The sequence below is a fragment of the Echiichthys vipera genome, assembly GCF_963691815.1.
Source record: "Echiichthys vipera genome assembly, chromosome: 6".
Taxonomy (NCBI): domain Eukaryota; kingdom Metazoa; phylum Chordata; class Actinopteri; order Perciformes; family Trachinidae; genus Echiichthys; species Echiichthys vipera.
The window spans coordinates 13,397,507-13,418,451 of record NC_139831.1 but is presented as its reverse complement, the minus strand read 5'-3'; the positions used below and the strand labels follow the sequence as shown (position 1 = coordinate 13,418,451).

At 41.3% G+C, this 20,945-nt stretch overlaps 1 protein-coding gene across 1 annotated transcript; it reads right to left on the bottom strand.

Moving 5' to 3' along the window:
* Positions 1-613: 613 nt before the first annotated feature.
* LOC310947968 (uncharacterized protein) lies at positions 614-19,886 on the bottom strand. Its single transcript, XM_083914958.1, has 19 exons — positions 19,786-19,886; positions 19,462-19,641; positions 19,164-19,360; positions 18,595-18,698; positions 17,818-17,882; positions 16,720-16,984; positions 14,749-14,942; positions 13,978-14,103; positions 13,153-13,281; positions 11,049-11,171; positions 9,729-9,864; positions 8,607-9,313; positions 7,854-8,537; positions 5,199-6,044; positions 4,527-4,870; positions 4,257-4,356; positions 3,099-3,720; positions 2,211-2,342; positions 614-1,278 (listed from the first exon to the last, which is right to left on the bottom strand). Exons 2-18 carry the CDS (start codon positions 19,621-19,623, stop codon positions 2,224-2,226), a joined length of 4,923 nt encoding a protein of 1,640 aa, XP_083771084.1. The 5' UTR covers positions 19,624-19,641; positions 19,786-19,886; the 3' UTR covers positions 614-1,278; positions 2,211-2,223.
* Positions 19,887-20,945: the final 1,059 nt, after the last annotated feature.

The window sequence follows — 20,945 nt, the reverse complement described above, 5'->3', positions numbered from 1 at the left end:
AACATATCTACAAAATCTACAGTGTACATGTGAGCTACTGTTGTCTATGGCACAGTAACAAATGTGCAAAAGAAAAGTCTATCAAAAGCAGTCACATCACTCAAATACATTACATCTGAATTCATCTGTATGCTCTGCTAATAAAATAAAGCTTCAAATTATTAGCTTTTGGTTAATTCAACCACTTGAGTGCTCATTAGTGTAAGACAGAGAAGCAAAGCAGCAGCAGGAGGAGGAGGAGAGAGGGAACGCAGTGTGTATCACCATACATGGAGCGGAAACCAACGCAGGTTAGACTTAGTCAGACATGTGCTCGCCCCTCTCTCTCTCTCCCACACAAGCACACACAAACAGTAACGTCCAGATGAGGACACACGTCCGTATTCACAGTCTCTCACACACACACACACACACACACACACACACACACACACACACACACACACACACACACACACACACACACACACACACACACACACACACACACACACACACACACACACACACACACACACACACACACACACACACACACACACACACACACACACACACACACACACACACACACACACACACACACACACACACACACACACACACACACACACACACACACACGCTCACTATGCTTTCACACAATTTTTGTTAACAGCAGCCTTCTACTAAAACACATTCAAGTGTCCATAAATAAGCCACCTCAAGGATTAAAAAGAGAAAAAATATAAATCACATTTTCAAAACAGGCCTCTTTTGGCTTCACCCTTTTTGGAAAACAAGTCGCACTCGACAAGCACTTGTTTAGAAAAGCATCAACTAGGCACTGTTTCATTCAAAGTAGGCCAAAGCTAGACCCATGAGTTAATGCGGAGACACTAAAAACTAAATAGTCGCTTTGGAAAAGTGGTTGTAAACTTCAAATACACATCAACAAACATCACTAACTCACTACCTCTGTACCCAAATATACAGGTGAGTGTAAAGTGACAGCGTTGTGATGGAGAGCAAAGTCCCTGACGCAGCAACTAGAGGATAAACTAGTGATCACACAGTGGAAGTGTTTATTCTGCCAGTGCAGGCCCAGTTACCTGCACACACATAAAGAAGTCCATGCGTCATAGAAGCGCGTATTAAGCCGGTCCGGTGATTGTTTTGAAGGTCTGAAGTTCTTCAGGTTGCTGGTGCCAGGAGTTTCCCTGTAAGGCTGCTGTCGCCCATCACTGAGGTTCGTCATAAGCCACAGTGATCAGTTCTTTCCACCAGATCTGTAGACAGCTAGAATCAAAAACACATGCAAATGTTTTATGTAAAAATCTTATCTTAGCCAAAAAAAAGAAAGCAGTAATAATTAAATACAACATTTTCACTTGTTTCCAGGAATTTTGTGGAGACAAGTGAAGGGTGAGGAGGAGCAATGTAATACAAAGTACGTATGCGTCTGTGTACAAGACAAATATGTCTGACTCTTAATAAATCATTCATTCATTCATCTTCAACCGCTTGTCCCTGTCGGTGTCGCGGGGGGCTGGAGCCGATCCCAGCTGACATTGGGCATGAGGCGGGGTACACCCTGGACAGGACGCCAGTCTATTGCAATTTTAGAGTAATCAATGAACAAAATATTTGATGCCTCACTCAGTGCTCTGTTTCCTGAAGTATGGAAATGTTTGAAAATTCAAAGAGGCAAGTTCCACTCTCTCCCACAAAGGACATGGGTTAAAATGTGTGCTTTGTAAGACTTAAACTAAACATACAGAAACAAAATATCTTTATCAATTTGATCACGTATCTCTCTTATTTCCCATTCTGAAAAGACATAAAATGTCAGAGGGTTCTGTTGGCCACAGCCCCATGTGTGTGACATCACAAAATGTCCTTTTCACAGTACATTAGGAGTCCAATAGCCTGCATGCATGGGTTTGAAATAAAGGCCTCAATATCATGTCACCCACAGAGGACACACATGAATTCCCGGCTCTACAAGCGGACAAATGAGCTTGAGGCTGCGTGCTACAAAACTGTCTAAGAAAGTTGGAAACTACAGAGAGGCAAACTGACGCAATGTTTGTTTTGGTCTTTTTTTATCCAGAAAATGTATGTAAAGTTAAGTTAGCTTATTATTACTCAACATGCCTTCATTTCTTCTTCCTGGAGACATACAATCTATTCAAAATCCACACCAGTTTTCTCATGTCTCTGGAGGTTACCTGTAGCAGTGTTTTAATCCGTCTCCTCCTCCTGTCTCTGGTCTTTCTGAGGGGCAGGTACAACAGTTGTCCCTAACAAACCTCTTCTCACAATGTAGGGACAGGAGGGACCGGTGGGGATGTCGGCAAAACCTGCAGGGCAGGAAGAGGGGGACACAGAGGAATAAATAAGAGGATTAGGGGAAAGAAGTTGAAGGACAGAGTGTGAAAGCACAAAAATACAGAGCACATAAAAGAGAGGAAGTGCACATTACAGGGTCAGAAGATCACACCCAAGATTCACATATTCTGAGACTAAAACTAATTGATTAGTTGTCAACTATTACACTAATTACCAATAATTTTGATAAGTAATTAGAGTTTGAGTGCTTTTTTAAAAGAAAATTCATCCGATTCCAGCTTCTTAAATGTGAATATTTTCTGGTTTCTTTCCTCCTCAGACAGTAAACTGAACATCTTTGAGTTGTGGACAAAACAAGACATCACGGAGCCATCTTGGTCTTTAGGAAACACTGATTGACATTTTTCACCTTTTTTTATTTTTTTATTGACCAAACAGATAATCAATCAATCAAGAAAATAATCGTCAATGAAAATAATTGTCAGTTGCAGCCCTTGATATAGGACTGGGAATATGCTTACCTGAGCTCACCATCGACACTGGAAGGAGAGGAAACTACTCATCTAGTTCTCACCTTCCCATAACTCCAAAGCTGTTTGAGGGCAATTCTCAGATCCTATTTATATTAACAGAGCACCTAGACTGAAGGAATGATGTTTTTTTTTCAAAGATTTTGTACTAATTGTGCATTTAACCTAAAATTACTCAAGTCTGATTGTCAATTTTTCTTTTTTTTCACCCAACAAACTTACAGCAAACAAAGTTACCTTTCATGACGACTTCGGGCAGTCCATAGGGTTCATACTCTGTGTCGTCAAAGGCGGCCGACAGCTGCGTCCTGTTACGTCGGATTCTTTCAGCCAGACGGGCCGGGTCAGCCGGGATGGGGAAGGAACCCGAAAACAACACTTTGTCTCCTAATTCAGCCCCCCTAGATAATGGGAGGGGGGAGACAGGAGGGGATTCCACTAACTCTTCTTCTTCTTCTTCCACCACCTCCTCAGTCTGCGTGCATACACAACAGAGTTCAGAGGCTGTTGGAGCACTGCGAGGATTAAAGCTCTCCTCTGTTTGAATGCTGACACTTTTAATATCTGTCCTGATATCTTTGTCTGAGGCCTCCCTTGTTGTGTTCATTTCATTTGTTGTGTTTAGTTCACTGGTTGCTCTGGAAGCATCTGGTCTGGCCTCAGGATTCACCGTGTAACACTCTGCTGATTTGCTCTGCTTTGGTTCTGAGACTTTGCGGAATTCTTTGGTGGCATGTATTTGAACCGTTTTCTCAGATGTCATTTGGATAACTTCAGTGTCTCTCTTCTCTTTGTGTTGTGTTTGACAGGTATTTGACTGATGGAAAAGGTTGATCTCCTGGTTTTCTTTTTCAGATTCCTGAGTCAAGGAAAAAAACAATTCAAAGATATACATGTTAAAAAAGATGTGCTGCCATGCATTTCTTATCATTTTATTAAAAGTGTTTTGGAAAGAACTGTGTATCTTCGTACTAATTAAAACAGAAAAAGGTATATTCCTTGAAAACCTTCATCTAAACACCCCAAAATTGAGTCATTATTCTTATTATTGAAAACGTAATTATTCTATTATGTTGAATTGTATACTTACCTATGTTCAGCATGTTCAACACTCTGACTAATAGACTTCAAATGATTTAATTTGAAGAGTACCAAATCAACCCCGTCTGTTTTGTCTGTAATTTGCGCCAAACTACAGTTCTTTTCAAGATTCCCAAGAAATGACAGACCTCTAAAATAAAGCTGGTCTGGAAAAACAAATTCAGTCTTAACTCCTTCTAAATTGACTGAATTTATAAAGCTACTAAGGGATTTATACAACAAAATTCTAGGAAGCCTTGATATAAAGAGCCTTAAAGAGGTCTGGTATGTGAGTGATGATTAAAAACAAATCACCTTGTCAATCATGGCGGTGTCCTTATTGTATTCATGAAGCGATGCAGTCTTTTTAAAGGGATGGAGGCTCTTTGGTTCAGGGAGGTTGCTGTGCTGAAGTCTTGTGGTGATACAAGAAAAAACTTAATTGAAAGCATACACAAAAGAATACAAACAAAGCCTATATATACACAGACATACACTAAACGGTACATGCATACATAATCACCGTAGTATATGAATTTAACATGGAAATGAAATCTTCAAATGTTTTTTGTCTTTTTTAATTACCTGGAGAACAACATGCGGCTCTGCAGTTTGTTGGAGGAGCAAGAGAGGAATAACTCATCTTCTCTTACGACTGTCACAGTATCAGGACTCTCCTGAATCTCCAGTTGAGGTGCCTGAACCTGGGTCTGGCCAGTCAGAGTCATCTCATCAGTCCGCTGCTGGTTTGACTGGGACTGTCTGACAGCAGAGATCTGCTCCTGGGCCTCAGACTGGTTGTCTGTGTTGGGATGGAACTGGTCAAATGTTGGGGCTGGTTGGGAGGCCAGTCTCCACATAACAATCTCCTCTGACTGCAGCCGGGTCTCCGTAGAGAGAACCTGTAGCCTCCTCTGCAGCTCCTCCACCTGGACAGGAGGAGAAGTACAGGACAGACTGAATCATGCACACATTCCAAATACAAATCAGTGGTAAAAAAATAAGATTACCATCTTCCTTAATTGATGTCATATAAAGTAAATCTATTCATTTCAAAAGTAAATACATGAATTCAGTTTCCCAGTGAAGACTACCAACATCTACATACAAACTCCATTATATATTTAATTTTCCTGTCCATGGAATTAACATCAGGACCTCAGCATTACACAAACATGGTTTGTTTTTATCACTCTTCTGTGTCAGTAAGACATCTCACGTAACTGCTGATATTACGAGGTAGTACGCTGTCACTACCTGTTGCTCTAGGCGGTTGATCTGAAGCGCAGACACTTCCTCCAGCTCTTCTTCAGCTTTTGAAGTCATCTCATCCTCCCTTTCTAAATCCTCTCCTTCACCTACCCTTCTCTTAACATCCTGCAGCAGTGACTGCTGTGCGTCAGTTGTGATGTCATTCGGCACACTCGGTGACCTCTGTTTTGCCGAGCAGGACAGAGCAGCATTTCCTGCGTTTTGGCTTTTCTTGCCTGGGTCTTCTTGGTTTTCATTGTCAGTGTCTGAGACACTCAAGCCCTCTATTCTTTGTTCCAACAGCAGATTTTCCTGTCGAAGAGCCAGCAGCTCTAAAACCACGTCTGTGGTTCCTCCGTGTTGACTGCATTCAGTATCTCTCATCACACAAGCCGAGCCATGGTTACTCCGAGACTTGGCCTGAGAGACTGAAAGCACGTCCCCTGACCATAGGGCTTTATTGTCTGGTTCGTCACTAATAGGTGTCAGTCTTTCAGTATCAGATGTCACAACGCCTACTTCATCTCTCTGTGCATTAGAATCACCGTCAGCCAGTGAGTTTGTAGTGATGACGGTGACAGCGCTCTTGTTTTCCTGGTTTGTTTGAAGCCCTGAGATTTCCATCGATCTCTCATTTTGTGCCTCTTCTTTTTGTTTTCCATCCTCCACCTCTTTGGCCGTCATCTCCTCTCTTGTGTTCTTTTCCTCTCCCTCTTTCTGCTTGTAGCGCTGCAGTTCCTCTCCCTGGCAGAGGAGGGCACTCTCCTTCTCTTGCAGCTCAGCGAGAAGACCGGAGATGTGCTGACTCTGCTTCTCAAAGGCCATGGTTAACTGCTTTGTCTGACGTGTCACCTGAGAAGAAAATAAAAGGACAGAAGTGAAGTGTCTCATAAGCCACTATTCAAACCTAAGAATGCTCACACATTTTCTGTGTTGAGAATCTGCTGAATATGTATATGCTTCCTTTATTGAGTGAATTCAAAAATTTGCCAATATCTGTTGATTAGGTAATCTCAAACTATATACCAGAAGCCCACTAGGAAAAATTGAGAATGCATTCTGTAAAGGTACATTTCAATGATTTTCCACTTGTAGGTCAGGGTCCCAGTGTCATTTACACTGTTTTATTTGCTTCGATAAGTATCATCCTAAGGTGGCAGTGGCAAATATATGGAGTCTTTTATTCCATCAGCTATTGGCTTTTTAAACAATATGGCTGCTCTTTCTCACTGGTGTCTCAGATGGTTTCAGTGAAAACCAGATAATGCCAGCAGTCGGTGCGTTTACATGCACAATGGCCTTACCCCGGTTCTTCTTTTTCTAGAGGTAATGTTACTTGCAGTTGCGAAGTCCTCCCTTGGTGTTTTCAGCGCCATTACTTCCTGTTTTTTTCTATTTCCTGGTCAAAAGCCACTGCCACACAAGCCACACAAGAAACCTGATAATAATCTGAGAGCGCTGTTTACTTGCGCTAGAAATCGGGGAACTGAAGGAGTTCTCTAGGTCTGTTAACCAGGGTATGAGAATCAGGTAATAATCGGGTTTTTAAACTGCATGTAAACACACTGAGTGATGATTGTGTCGTTTTATTTATCTTATTTTTTTTAATTGACTGTTGTTTGTAAGTCCCCTCGGGGCATTAAAGGGGAACACCACAATTCCAATATGTTATTTCCTACCCAGGAAAGATCAATCAGTATTTGTGAATATGACCTGCTTTCTTTCAAAGCCTGAAACCAGGCCACATGAGCTTAGAAACAGAAAACATGCCTATATCCTCAAGATTCCCCTGGGATCTATAACGTCTTTCACAAATTTTAGTTTTAGCACTCTAGTCTACTTTTCTGATTTGGAAGAAAGTTGTTCATATGGGTAATATATGGGTTCATATGGGTATGGCGTGATTCACCTTTAAAGCTCTACCCTACTCTACAGCATCACTGGTGAGTGATCTACTTTAACAAAACAGCTATAGCAAGAAATAGGTTTAATAAATTTATTCTAGCATGTTATATCTATTCAATAATACCTAAATATCACCCTTCTACATTACAGTACCATTATTCTAAGTATCGCTGACAATAAAGACCCCTACACACGCGTCCATTCCATTAATTTCCTATGGAGGAAGCCGTAGTGCCCAGTGTAGCGGCAGTGCACCGCTCAGATTTCCTCTCTGTTGCTGCGCTCAAAGTTCAAATCATTTGAATTTTGACCTTTTTGCTGCTGACCTTTCAAAAGCGTAACCAATGAGATAGAAGCATTGATTGTGACGTTTGCGTTTCCTAAGCAACCAGAGAGCGACAACAAGCCGGCTGGAAAGATTGGGGGAAAAACGTATTGTTTGTGTGTCCGAGTTTCCCGAACTATTAGATGTTACGTTAAAGCCGTTTCACAATCAGCAACAGAAGAAAACGTAATGTTGTTGTAATACTAACGTTGATTTAGCCGTTTACTGGGTCCTTGCACCCAACCTCGCAGGGAGCACAGCGCAAAAAAGTGAGAGTAGAGTAAAACACTTGGATTTAGTTGACTACTCACGATCGTGACGTGTAAAATTTTAAAATACGAAACTGTTGTCTTTGTATCTAATCAATACAAATTGTTTCACTGTGGCTGGATAAACATAATGTACTCAACGGTACATCCACCATTCCTCACCTGGCTTTGAAGAGCCTCCAGTTTGACTTGGTACTGGTTTGCACGTTCTGTCTCCTTTGTTTTCTCCTTTTGCAGGCGCTCTACCTCTTTTGCCAATTCTGAGGAGGCAGGCTTGACCTTCTGGAGGTCAGAAAGCAATCTTCTGTGGTCCGATAGGGAAGACCCTCCCAGATCGTTTTGTCTTTCTTCATCCAGGTCCACTCGACCCGTTTTCCCCTCATTCGACAGAGGTGAGCGTTCAGCATCTATCATTGTTCGCTCTTCCTGGATGAGATCTGCTGTTGCCTGAGAAACAAGCATGTTGTGTTGGTTGGTTGACTGGCAGAAGAGGAGGTGCTGCTCTGGCGAAGGGAGAAGCTTGTTGTCCCAGCAAATGAGGTTGGAGTTGAGCTCATCATCGCGGAGAGTCAAGTATCTTAGCGGGCTGTTGGCGAATGAGAGTTTTTCTTCTTCCAGAGAATCTTCTTCTCTGCTGCGCTTCAGTTCTTCCAATTCAGCTTTAAGTTTTTCCAGTTCCGTGCTCAAATCCTTCTTGACATCTCCGTCTCTCTTTGTTATTTGGTTCCTCTCCTCTTCCTCTCTCTTCCTCTCTTCTTTTTCTAAAGCCAGCTGGGCTTTCACCTCAGCTAGCTGTTCCTTTAGCTGGATATTAAGTTCTATCATTTCACTCTCCCGGTCTTCTTGTGCTTTGTTTTTCTCCTCCTCCTGCTCCTCTCTCTCCTCCCTTCCTCTCTTCATCTCTGTCTCCAAAACAGCCATAGTCTTCTTCAACCTGTCTGTCTCAGCCCTCTCACTCTCCAGCTGTGCCCTCCATTCCTTGTCCTGGTCATCCTTCTCTACAGCCTGGCTGGCACGTTTGCGGCTGAGTTGTTTAAGTCGGGTCCTGGCTTCTGTCTCGGCCCGTCGTTGGGCTTCCAGGTCTTCAAGTCGTTTCTGCAGTTCTTCGCGTGCATCATGTAGCTCTGAACGCAGTGTGGCATTCTCCCTCTTGAGGTCTTCAACAGAAAGCTTTAAACTGCAATGATCACCATCCATAGAGGTGTTGGTGAGAGCACCAGCAGTAGAGTGCAAGGAACTAGAGAGTACTTGATCAAATGTGGAGTGCTTGTTTGTCCCAGAGATGTCTCTCTGAATCGGCTCATTTCTACTTTTGTTCTCATCCTCGTTACTTTTTCTTCTCTGTCCTTCACTTTGTAAACACTCAGAGTGGGGGGAGAAAAGGTCAGTGATGTGTTCTGAGTCGATGCCTTCCCCTGGCTCTCTGTCAGAAGGGTATGATGCTGCAATCTCTGCCCTTCTCTTATCCACATCCACGTCCTCTTCCCTCTTCTGCTCGGCTAAAGGGGTGGTGCTGGGCCTCTTGATGAGAGTTGACGGCCGAGAAGAAGGAGAGTAAAAAGGTTGAGGGGAGAAACTCTGTCCAACAGGGCACAACTGGACAGGTTGTAGAGCTTTTTGCTCTGGAGTTAAAAGGGAAAGAAATACAAACAACTGAATAAAAGATGAATTTTTTTTAAACTCCAGACAACATATGCACTAGGAAATAATGGGCTGGAGAAACGTCTATTCTTAAATGAACACGTGGATTCCTGGAATAGTTAATTGTGTTTGATTTGAGAAAATGGATGGTGTGTCATTGACCAGCGGGGGGCAGTATTTCTCCGCTAGAGGGGAATTAAGGGGCATTTAGTGCATAGTCTAATTATTTAAGTGCCATAATGAGTGCTTGACATATATGTAATGACCATGATTTTTTATCTTTATGATTTTGTACCAGGGTTCAAAATCATATCAAATAATTACCATCTTTGCATATCATATGACTGATAAATCTTATGGATTTGTCCTCCCTCACACACACAGCTTGCTCCTCACCCTGAAGTTCTTTGAGGAGACGAAGGGCGTCGGCTTGCTCCTCTGCCAGTCTCCTCCCCTCGTCCTCCAGAGCTCTCTCTCTCTTCCTGCTCTGCTCCAGGCTCACTGCCACACCCTCCGCCTCACGCAGTGCTTCCTAATGAGACAGTATAAAATTAAAGTGAGGAGGATCGAATCCGGACATAATTTGAAGTGCTCGGTTCTTTGTTGAACCTTAATTATCCATAACAATGGTCTGTTTTGAGACTGAATTCAAAAAAATTAGTGTTGACATTAAAACCTCAACACCACCCTCTCTACAACATGTCTACCATATTTGTCCATGATAAGACATCCTTCATTTCTCATAATCAGTTTAATACTAAGCCTCTAATAACTATAAGAGGGACGTTTGGGCGTAGGTTTGTATTTGTGCAGAAGGACTTCCAGATAAGGATTTCCTTTGTAAAAGCTATTGCCCGTTACATATAAACACAGTGTCACAACAGCAACAAACCACAGATAAAGGCAGCATTAATGCTGATGTTGCAAGTTCTAATAGTTTCAGCAAAGGCCTTTCATGTGTGAAAATTCAGTTCACTATCCTGATTCAGTATAACAGGGTTTGTACAACTTTTCCAAGGACAAATTCAAGCACTTTTCAAGCACTTTCAATGTCCATTTTCAAGCTTTTCCAGAACCTTACAGCTGTGGTAAATTACATATTTCTACCAATTCATAATACTATTACTTTTTTAAAATCACGTTTAAAGAGATGGTTTTACGCTGTAAACAACTAAAATTGTGTTTGGTAATAACAGAAGGATACAAAATTCGATAAAATTCCTATTTTGGGGCTATTTGTTGTGAAATAATTGCAGATACAATTTCAAGCATTTTCAAGTATTGTATCCAAAATTCAAGCACTTTTCAAACCTTGAAAACACAACAATAAAATTCAAGAATTTTAAAGGATTTCAAACACCTGTACAAACCCTGGTATTAGTAATAGTACAGTTGGGCTTTTTATGGGGTTCCTTGCCATAGTGACTGGCCGGGGAGGCTATTTAAGAAATCAAATTTCAGACACCTCTCTTTAAAATGCTCTCCAACGCTACATCTTCATTTAAACATAATAATGCAGTTCGATGATTGAGGAAGCCACAATGGACTTATAATTCATTTACAGTTCACTTATTATGAAAACCTCAGACTGGCATATGGCACATTAAAATGTTGTTTAAAAATGTATAAAGTCCATTATATGCCCACTGCTGAGCTAATGAATAATTAAATAAAGTGAGACGCTGACACACAGGACTGTGTGTCTGTGTGTGTTACCGTCAGTTTGGCTTGTGTCTGTCCCTCTTTCTTCTGGCTCTCCTGCAGCTGTCCCTCTGTCCACTTTAGTTTCTCTTTCAGAGTGTCCAGCTCTTTGTCCAGCGCCTGCTTCTGTAGAGACAGCTGATAGAGGATATTATGAGTCAATAGCTGATAAACACAGAGGAAATAAAAGAAGAATGGAGGGAAAATATGAGAAAAAGATGAAGGTGGGAGGTAAAACAACAAAGAAAAAAGAAATGAATGGCTGTTGTTGTAGGTGCAGGAATCAGGAGCAGTGAGGAGAACAGGAAGCAGGAGAGCAATCAATAAGTAATCAATTGTTGTCAGCCAACATAAGCTGTGTCTAATGTCTACCTCTTTGGTGAAAGTGATGAAGATTTACCAAGCTGATCAGCCTTCCACCAGGGCTCATATCAAATTCTCATGTCATGGTGAACAGTGATAAAAGTGTGCTGTTTCTGATCCAATTTTAGTAATCATATTACATTTACTAATCCAACTAATGGGTAACTTATTTCAGATTTGTTATTCTTGTGTCTTATGCAACCTTCATGTCATGTTGGAAACAGTAATATGTACAGACACTGTACATGAAATAGCGAACAAGGTGGTAAATATAGGTCCGAATGGCAGTTCTAAGGTCTTGACATTTAAAGATATACTTCTGAGAAGGTTTTTACGGTGGTCATAAGACATCTTTTGCCACTGATATGGGTTTTGTTCTACAATAGATTGACTCAATAAATCTTAGTTAGTGATATAAGTTTGTGATATGCTGTGTAACCAGTCCAGCTACTTCTCGCAGGAAGAAGTCCATTACTATTGAGAGGGGTAGCTTATTTTCTGCAACAACTTAACTGCTCATAAATTATGTTTACTTACAAATTAAATCAGCTGATAATTTTGAGTTTTTTTGCAACCGCAATCTTCTTGGAAATTACATTTTTCCCCCAGTTTTTGGCGAGAGTTTTTGCAAATCAGTTAATTTACTGCATTCAAATATCTAAAGAGTTCATGATGTCTGAAACTGCATGCACACACTTTGAAAGGTGTGAACACAAATTCCACAAAGAGCGAGGTCAGACGAAATATATATCAGCAGTTGAATGTTGCAGACTGTGGGTGATTTGATTCAACACAAACTGTGCCTCTATTGTGTTTACCCTCTGCAGCCTTATCAGATATAACAAGATAAGATCTGTGTGGTTTACAAAAGGTACACTGCGAGAAGTATGAATGTCTATTATTGAGACTTTCTACACCACGTCTAAAAAGCAATGGGTTTCTTTGTAAGCGCCAAGGGGCTGAGATTAAAATGTGTATTACTGTTCTGCTGATAAAAAAAAAATACCAGAGCATTCCTTCATGTAATTGAAATCCAAATAAAAATTAAAAGAAACACCATGACTCCAAGCACAAAAACACTCCATCTTTTCAAATTCATGCAACTTGCCTCAACACACCTTCATACAAATCTTCCATCTACCTTCACCCTCAGCCCGCAGCCATGCCTTCACGCCTTGCTTACTTCAAGCTCTTGACTATTTCTCACACACAATGTTATGAGTTTTTTTCACGCTTCCATAACCAAAGCATTCTGCACCGTCAAACGTAGTCACACGGTCATTACCTTCGCGGCTCAACCTTTCCACTGGGGAGAAATCGTGAGGAAAGAAGGAGGAAGCAGGGAGGACAGTTGGTGGGTGGGAGGGGAAGAAAACAGAGACAGAGGGCAAGAGAGTGAAACAGTGAGAGAAAACAACAAGGAAGCGTGGGAGAAGAAGTAAGATAAGTTGATTGAACTTTGGTTTAAATAATACAAGTCCCAGGAGAAAGAGAGCTGGATAGAGGAGAAAGGATACCAACAGAGAAAACAAGAAGAGACACATATCTACATTTTGGTCAACTGTTTCCATGTTGAGAAATATTTTTTTAAGGCTTTATCTTGGTAAATGTATTTGTAATTAAAAGCATATTATAAGGCCTGTTCCCCATGTTCATGTGAATGAGTTCATGCATATGCATGTACCTGTGTGTGTGTGTGTGTGTGTGTGTGTGTGTGTGTGTGTGTGTGTGTGTGTGTGTGTGTGTGTGTGTGTACCTTGTCAGCCTGGGCCTGCAGGGCATTGTGGAGTGTCCTGGCCTGCTGTAGCTCCTGGTTGAGCTTATTCACCTCCTGCTGATGCTGCTTCTCTAGACACTGCCTCTCTTTCTGAAGCTCCGTCAAATCCTGGTGGCGACACACACACACAGACACACCACAGGATCTGAGTAACTATCTTCTACTTTAATGACTAAATACATAAGGTACAGATGCGGCAGGTTTGGCATAGCATGCCTGCAGCCAAGTACATATATTATAAATCAACTGAAACTGCTACATGGACCGTGGTTGGTCTATTTTTATTTTCTTAAGAGCGGCTATGTGGCCCTCCAATGGTAAATAGCAACATAGAACTGTGTAAAAATGAAGGAAAATCAGTAAAGAAAATTATTAAAAATAAATGCTTCATTGAACCAAAGGCAATATGATGCAGTAGAGCAACCTAGTGGTTGTTTTTACATTTCCACATTAAAATAAATCAATCAAATGAATGCATACCGATGATCCTGTAGTTAAAATGATTGAATTAGTTAATTTAGTAAGAGTTAATATAGCCTCTGCTTCCAAACCTTGCACAATCAACTAGATTATCACTTGATAAAAAAACTCAATGCACACAGTCAAGCTGGCACGCAACCACACGCTACAAAGATGGAGTTTCTGTAGCAGGTAAAAATAAAAACTCTGCCGACGCATCAATTCCGTGGCCTAAATGAGGAACAAATTCATTTTTTCCAACAAGGAAATGGAACAGAAATTAAGTTGGACTTATCTAATTTCGACCATATTATCCATCCATCCGTCCGTCCATCTTTATCTCACCCTCTGATGCTGTTTCTCCAGCTCCTTAGAGCGTTGTTGGTGTTGCAGTCGGCTGCTCTCTGCATTTTGCCTCTGACACTTCAGCTCCTCTTGTAGCTGCTTCAGTCTTTGCTCAGCTGCTGATGCCTGCCACAAAACACACACAAAATGTTCTCTTTAAAATAAGACAACTCTGGACGTAAATTATGTACCCCACATAGGATATTGCAATAGCTGTCACATTATTCTAAAGTGTAGCTACTTGATAATGGTCGGATTTGTGGGCATGTTTGTGTCTTTGTCACTTCTTTAAACCTGTTTTATCAAGTTGCTTTTATGTGACGTTTTATAACACATTTGTTAGATTGTTTTTTGACCTTGTTTTTTATCTTGTGAAGCAGATTAGGGTTCTGCATTTGACATTATAACATCTGGAAAGCACTAACACTTTGAGAACTCAGCATAGTGTCTCTTAACAAACGAGACAATGGGAAAATTGGCAGCCTCTTCCAGGTCTCTCCTCGGCATTGTAAATTGTTGGCAAAAAACAATTTAACCCTAACCCTAAACATTTTTAAAAGTGCCTGATAATGACTGATTGTGTAACAAGTTAAATATTCCCAACTTTTTGTTATTTTCAGGAAAGTCAAAGAGAAATGTTTTGACAATGAGGACAACGCCCAGTTTGTGAGAAAAACAATAGGGGAACATTAGCACTGGTATGATACACATGTTTTCAATATCAGTAGAAATACCACCAGTTGTATCAGCTCTGATAGTGGGTGTTTTTACCCGTTCACTCTCTTGGGCGATGCGTGCGTGTGCCAGACTGAGCTCGTCTCGGGCTTTCTGAAGGCTGAGCTCTCTGACCGTGAGCTCCTTCTTGTTTTGTACCATTTCGTTCTGAATACTTTTCAACGTTGCGGCCTTCGCACACAGCTCCTCCTCCAGAGCAGACACACGACTCTGCACTTCTGATGAAGGTGCTGGTGGATAGATGAGACACATGGAGACATACTGGTTAACATGCTCATAAAGTACACTACTATGACCATTTGAAAAAACAAAGTGAGAATTTCAACCAGTTGAAACCCTCAAGTGAGGACGTGGGGTGGACAAAGAAAAAGGAAAACCAGAATTCAATTATTGAGGGACTGAAAGAACTGTTATTGATTTTTTACAACTTAACTGCCCACTGGGCGATCTGACCACAGTTCAGACACTGTTGGGTCAATCCATACAGACTGGTTCACTGATGACCACAGCTGTTGTAACTTTGTATGATACTTTCACAAAGCCTGTTGGTGTCAGGCGGCTGATTTCCAAAGCCAGGGATGAAATCAATTTCTGCGTCAAATATCTTGTCCTGGATCTTTGGACACTGTTCAACTTTTGTGTGCAGAGCTGCTACACAGTGGATTACCAATAATCACTACCATTATAACCATGTGCACAGAAAAAAAAACAATTTACCAATATACCAACCAATATATTTGGATTTTACAGATAGAATTATAAACTCATTTTTGTACTAATCTAAAAAGAACCTAATGTTGTGTTCTACTTTACCAATTACAATCCCATTGCACCTAAATATACTCCTTCACCATATATATGTGTGACTTCAATATTAACAGCGGAGAGAAGCATAAAAAACACAGTAGCAATTAGCCAGCAAAAAAAGCACCTAATGTAAACACTGCACCACCCCTCCCACTCTGTATCCCAGCAGCTAAAAGAAGCATTTATTGTTTCACGTGGATCGGTCCCCTTCCTGCTCTGAACCAACACAAAGTGGAGCAGAGAGAAAGAGGGGCGTTATATCACAATAATAATGTGTACTTAGAGCCACTGCACATGATGTAGCTGGTCTGGGAACAAACAGTGATTTCTACACAGCCTCTTATGTAACAAGTGTTGTTGGGGTTATATAGTGTACATGAGATTCAGGACGATCACATTGCTTCACTTATGCTAATTTAATTGAGGCTGTCTTATCATCACAAGAAAAACATCTCATGGCTTTATTGCTCAGCCCAAGCTCATAATAAAAACTAAAATGAGAAAAAAACAATGCTGAATAACTGACAGTATATCAGTCCTGTTATACAGTAAATATGAGCCTTTTTAACCTTATGGACAGCTATATTATATATTTTTCATATTGTTAACAAATCATGTGAAAAATCCCAAAACTAACAATACAATTTTCTTCTTTTATGAGATTTAACAATAAGAAAAATCAAAAATATCTCCAGTCTTCTGAAATCACACTTTAGCTAATGAGCAATAGTCATCTTTTAAGTTGGTCTGGCAAGAGTTGCTCTCCATCGCAAAGTTAAAACTCAAGGCCAGCTGTGACTAAGTGCCTCCAGGTTCTGAACTGCCTTCCTATTGACATTAGGTTGGTCAACAATGTTGACTGTTGTAAACAGCTTCTGAAAACCTATGTGTACTGACAGTGTTTCTATTGATGTTTGTAAAGACCTGTATCAGAGTGGGGCCAAACATAGAAACTTAATCACTAAATTATGAAATCAGGGGATTGTCTCACACAGCAGGACTACCGAGCTAGATGAATAATGGCAGAAGGTATCTGTTTACTTCAGTCCATGCTGGGGCCAGATCTTATTTAGTACTGTTAACCAGATTAAAACGTAATTAATCCTTTTAGGAGACGGGCTGAGCAGTATATTTTCAAACTGCAAATGGGCGACAACCAGTCGTGCCATGTTGCCATGGTGACCATTTGACATCACGCACCATCTGTCTCTGTCCTGCGCTCCTTCTCCTTCCCATAAACCCTCTGCTCCGGCTGGCCTTGACTGATGACATCTGTGCAGGGCGTCTGGGGAGAAGAAGGGGACGGTCTCCTGGCTACTGGCCTCGAGTCATCCCGTTCCCACGGAAACACAGCCAAGGGAGTTGAGAAGGTGTCTGATTGGTCAGACGGATGGCGGTGGGGTGTGTTCTTGTTTTGTTGTCGTGGTAATGAGGATGTGCCTCCTTCGGAGAACTGGAGCCGCTGCTTAAGAGAGGAGAGAATGAAAGATAGAGAGAAAGGAGGCTGTGAGCCTGAACAGGATGTCAAACTAGAAAAAACATTTTACAAACAACAGGGCCCAAGCTCTTTTACTTTGACTTAAACAGCATTTTACTGGAGAACTCATTGCTGTATAAATCAGATAGTCATGATCCTTTGTATATTGTATATATTTGTGATTATGACAAAAGGAGTGTAGAATCTGAGAGAAAAGTCACAGATCAGGTGTGAAGAGTAAAACTAAAATGCCACAATGGTTACAACTTTTTCTTTCTTTTTACCAGTAAAGAAACAAAGCACATTATGATGGAGATTAGCAGCATTCTACATTTTCTTTATTGTGAAAAAATCCCATGAAAACACCAAATGCAGCAATAATCTGATGCTCTTAACAAATACTGTCTCAGTAGCCAGAGTCTAAAAAACGTACTCCTTTGTCCAATAGACCTCCATTGTTAGTGTAAAGTGCACCATATCTAGAGCTGAAAATAGTCCATAACAAATACACTTTTTACTCCCGTAAAAACCACGGCTTTTTTAGGAAATTACTACGTTTTGTTTTTAAAGAATGAAACTATACATTTGTGACATGATGTCTTCAGTAGAAACAAAGAAGGTGTATCTTACTGTTAAACAATGTGTCATTAGTTAGTTAGTTAGTCACTCAGTTGAGGAAAGAATGAAAGAAAAAACAAAGAAAGATAGACGTCCTACTTAACCGACATTAAATGAGCCAGTTCCTTCAATTGGAGACCTACAGCAGATTGGTCTTGAACGAGCCTATGCATAGCTCAGCATAAAAACACGCTAGTACTTACTCGGCTGTGAAGTGCCCGGCTCTCTCCTTCATCTCTATGTCCTGGCCTCTCCTCCTTTCTGCTCCCTACAGGGCAAAAACACAGCATATCGATTGGACTTGGTACTTAAAGCCAATCACCGAAGCTAAGCAGAAACAACAGCAGTGAAGAACCCAAATGGATTACTGACATGAGAGGAAAGACAACAGTCCTCAGAGAGTTAAGGGTTGGGAAAAGACAGGCCCTAACATAGTTTGTTTATAATCTCTCTGCTCAGTTGGGCGTCATACGTTTTTTCCGTTTCATTTTGCAACCTAAACAACGCATCTTACTAAAATGGAAGGAGTCTCTGTTTGTCCCCGTGTAGTGTACTGAGAGGGGACCCCTATTAACCTTTACACAGCCAAACAGCATGCTGGGTACAGTACATTCAAGAACAGCTGAAGAAAGAGACCGGAGGTGTTACTTTTTAGCAAACTCAAACATTCAAAAGTATCACCTTTCAGAAAAAAAACACTTTTGTTCCCGGAAATTGCCTGGTCCAAAACATCTAGCTATTCACAAATGACACGTATACTCTAGCATTGCTAGGGGATGCAAGTATATTATGGCGGGTTAATGCTCAGGACCCAAAGCAGCACAGTGTCGAGTGTAAAGTTGTTTGGATGAGCGGCACTACTGGAGGCCAAGCCATCATCCCTTTCTGAACAGGCATGTTTTGAACAGGCACCGCACTATGAAAAGACAGAAACCACCAGAGAGAATAAACACAGGAGTCATAAAGTTACAGGACTGTACCACTGTGTTCCCAGGGCGAGGCTGTATTCCAGCAGGGCGTAGAAAACAAAGTGGTATCTGCCGATCTGCTGCTGTTCTGCACCTTCTCCAGCTCTGCCTCCAGCCTGCCAGAGAGAGAGAGAGAGAGAGAGAGAGAGAGAGAGAGAGAGAGAGAGAGAGAGAGAGAGAGAGAGAGAGAGAGAGAGAGAGAGAGAGAGAGAGAGAGAGAGAGACAGAGAGAGAGAAAGAAAGAAAGAAAGAAAGAAAGAAAGAAAGAAAGAGAGAGAGAGAGAGAGAGAGAGAGAGAGAGAGAGAGAGAGAGAGAGAGAGAGAGAGAGATTGAAGAAGAAACAGATTGAAAGAGTTCAGTGTGGGTAAGGAAAAGGAGAAAGCTCAAGAAGAAAGCATAGTCGGACAAAACAGATAAAAGATTTGTCTTTTAATACAGAACCAAATATACCCATGAGAATGATTATAGTTTCATGACATCTAAAAATCTATCAAAACCCTTAAGTACAAAAAGTATCAGGAAAAATGACAAAATACGTACTACATATCAGTCATATTAATTGAATTCCACTGGTCCTAACCTTTTGACTTCCTGGGTGAGTTTGTTGTTGAGTGTGCGAGCAGCATCTAACTGGCCCTCCAAAGAGCAAACTTGGGCCTGCTTAGTCTGAAGTTCCTGGGTCAGGCGCTCACTGCTGGTCACTGCTGCCTTGGCCTCCACTCGAACACTCTGGAGCTCTCTCTGCACACACAGGAGCTCTCCACGGACCTCCTCATACTTGGCAGGGGAGAGAAGGAAGAAAGGTAAATAACAAATCCTGTGAGATTTTTTTCAACTGCATTGCTAATACATTTGATCACGTTGAGGGCTTTCTGTACCTTCACAGTCTGTTTTTCGAGGCTTGTCTGGATGTTGTCCAGTTGCAGCTGTTTCTGTTTGTTCTCTCTGGACAGTCGCTCCTGATGGACCTGCAGCTCCTTCACCTTTTGCAGGACCCGCCCAGATAGCCCCACCGTCCAGTCCTCCTGAGCCCAGCTCATCTCTCTCTCTGCCTGAGCCTAACAGAGTGGGGAAATAACATGGATTTTTAGTTTGTCTGCATTATAAGGCACACTGAAGAAATATGTCCTTGGTTTCTGAGAACTTGGGAAGGCCATTTGTGTTCATGCATACATCATCCATGAGACAAGGTCCTGACTGACCTGTCCTATTCCAGCTCGACAGATCCAGAATCAGGCAGTTCCTGGAGCCATGGGAGTCAGAAGCTGGAGTGAAGAAACCAGCAACACACACAGTCACGGGCCTGTTAAGAAAGGTGCAGGTACAGATACTGTAGCTCTGTGTCAATGTGTGTTGTGACAGAGGATCCAATCCACACCACGTGTATCCAAACATGTTTCAATCATCTGTGGCTGCAGTCTTGAATATGTTATGTTGCTAAGGCTTTGATCCCTCAGGGAGATGCTGGTTGTCACCGCTGGGCAGCTGTGACTCAGTGTTTTCCAACACAGACCGTCTGCAATGTTCCAAGAGCACTTCAAGTTGAAAATAAATCCCTGCTCTCTCGAACTATTGCAACAGCAGTTATATGCTCACATTGAAACAGAACATTTTTTGTTCAAATTACATCAAATTGCAATTGTTTTAAAGTTTAATCGGCAAACACTGCCTTACTAGCAGTGTATATATAGGATAACACCCACAAATGCACATAGTTAAAAATGAGCGTTGGAATTAAAAAAGGCCTGACTGAAAATAATGACCCAACCAATCCCCAAGAGGTTAATTCTGAACTCAGTTATGACATGCACTCCAGCCTTAAGGCTATTAACATTTCTGTCATACCTTGCAGGTCGTGTCACTGTGTTTACCTGTTCCTGAAAACAAGAGTGGCAGAAATATTCAACTGAACTGACAGATGTATAGTGAGATACACACCTCGTATGACAGTGTGGCTACAAACACTGAGCAATAACACTTTTATAAAAAGGGACACTCTTCTAATTACTTTGAGCTTTCATTAAGTGGGCATGCCTTGCATTAATTATGCTGTTTTAACAAGCTGCACTTGGTAGATGGCACTAACTAAATAATACTAACTAAACTACTATTTAGCTAAAACAAAATATCTGAGTTTGTCAGTGGCATTTCCATTGCTGTTACTAGTGTTTTCACAAGACAGAAAACAGCAGATGTTTCCATGACCTATACTATGTAAGCCTACGTGCAACATGTCCTTGTTGGATTCAGGCTCTCTCCCCATGTTTACTCGTAATCTATTGTGCATTTCCAAACAAAAAGCCTAAATATTATCTTTATTTAAAAGAAAGGGTGTAGAAATCCATTGAATGCATGTCCTAAG

What these genes read in the sequence shown, in the direction of transcription:
- LOC310947968 (XM_083914958.1), bottom strand. Translation starts at nt 19,623, where the DNA reads ATGAGCTGGGCTCAGGAGGACTGGACGGTGGGGCTATCTGGGCGGGTC. An exon ending in TCGCCCAAGAGAGTGAACGG is followed by an intron (nt 14,104 to 14,748) that starts GTAAAAACACCC and finishes GTTTTGTGGCAG; the next exon opens with GCATCAGCAGCTGAGCAAAG. An exon ending in GCCCGAAGTCGTCATGAAAG is followed by an intron (nt 2,343 to 3,098) that starts GTAACTTTGTTT and finishes CCTGCCCTGCAG; the next exon opens with GTTTTGCCGACATCCCCACC.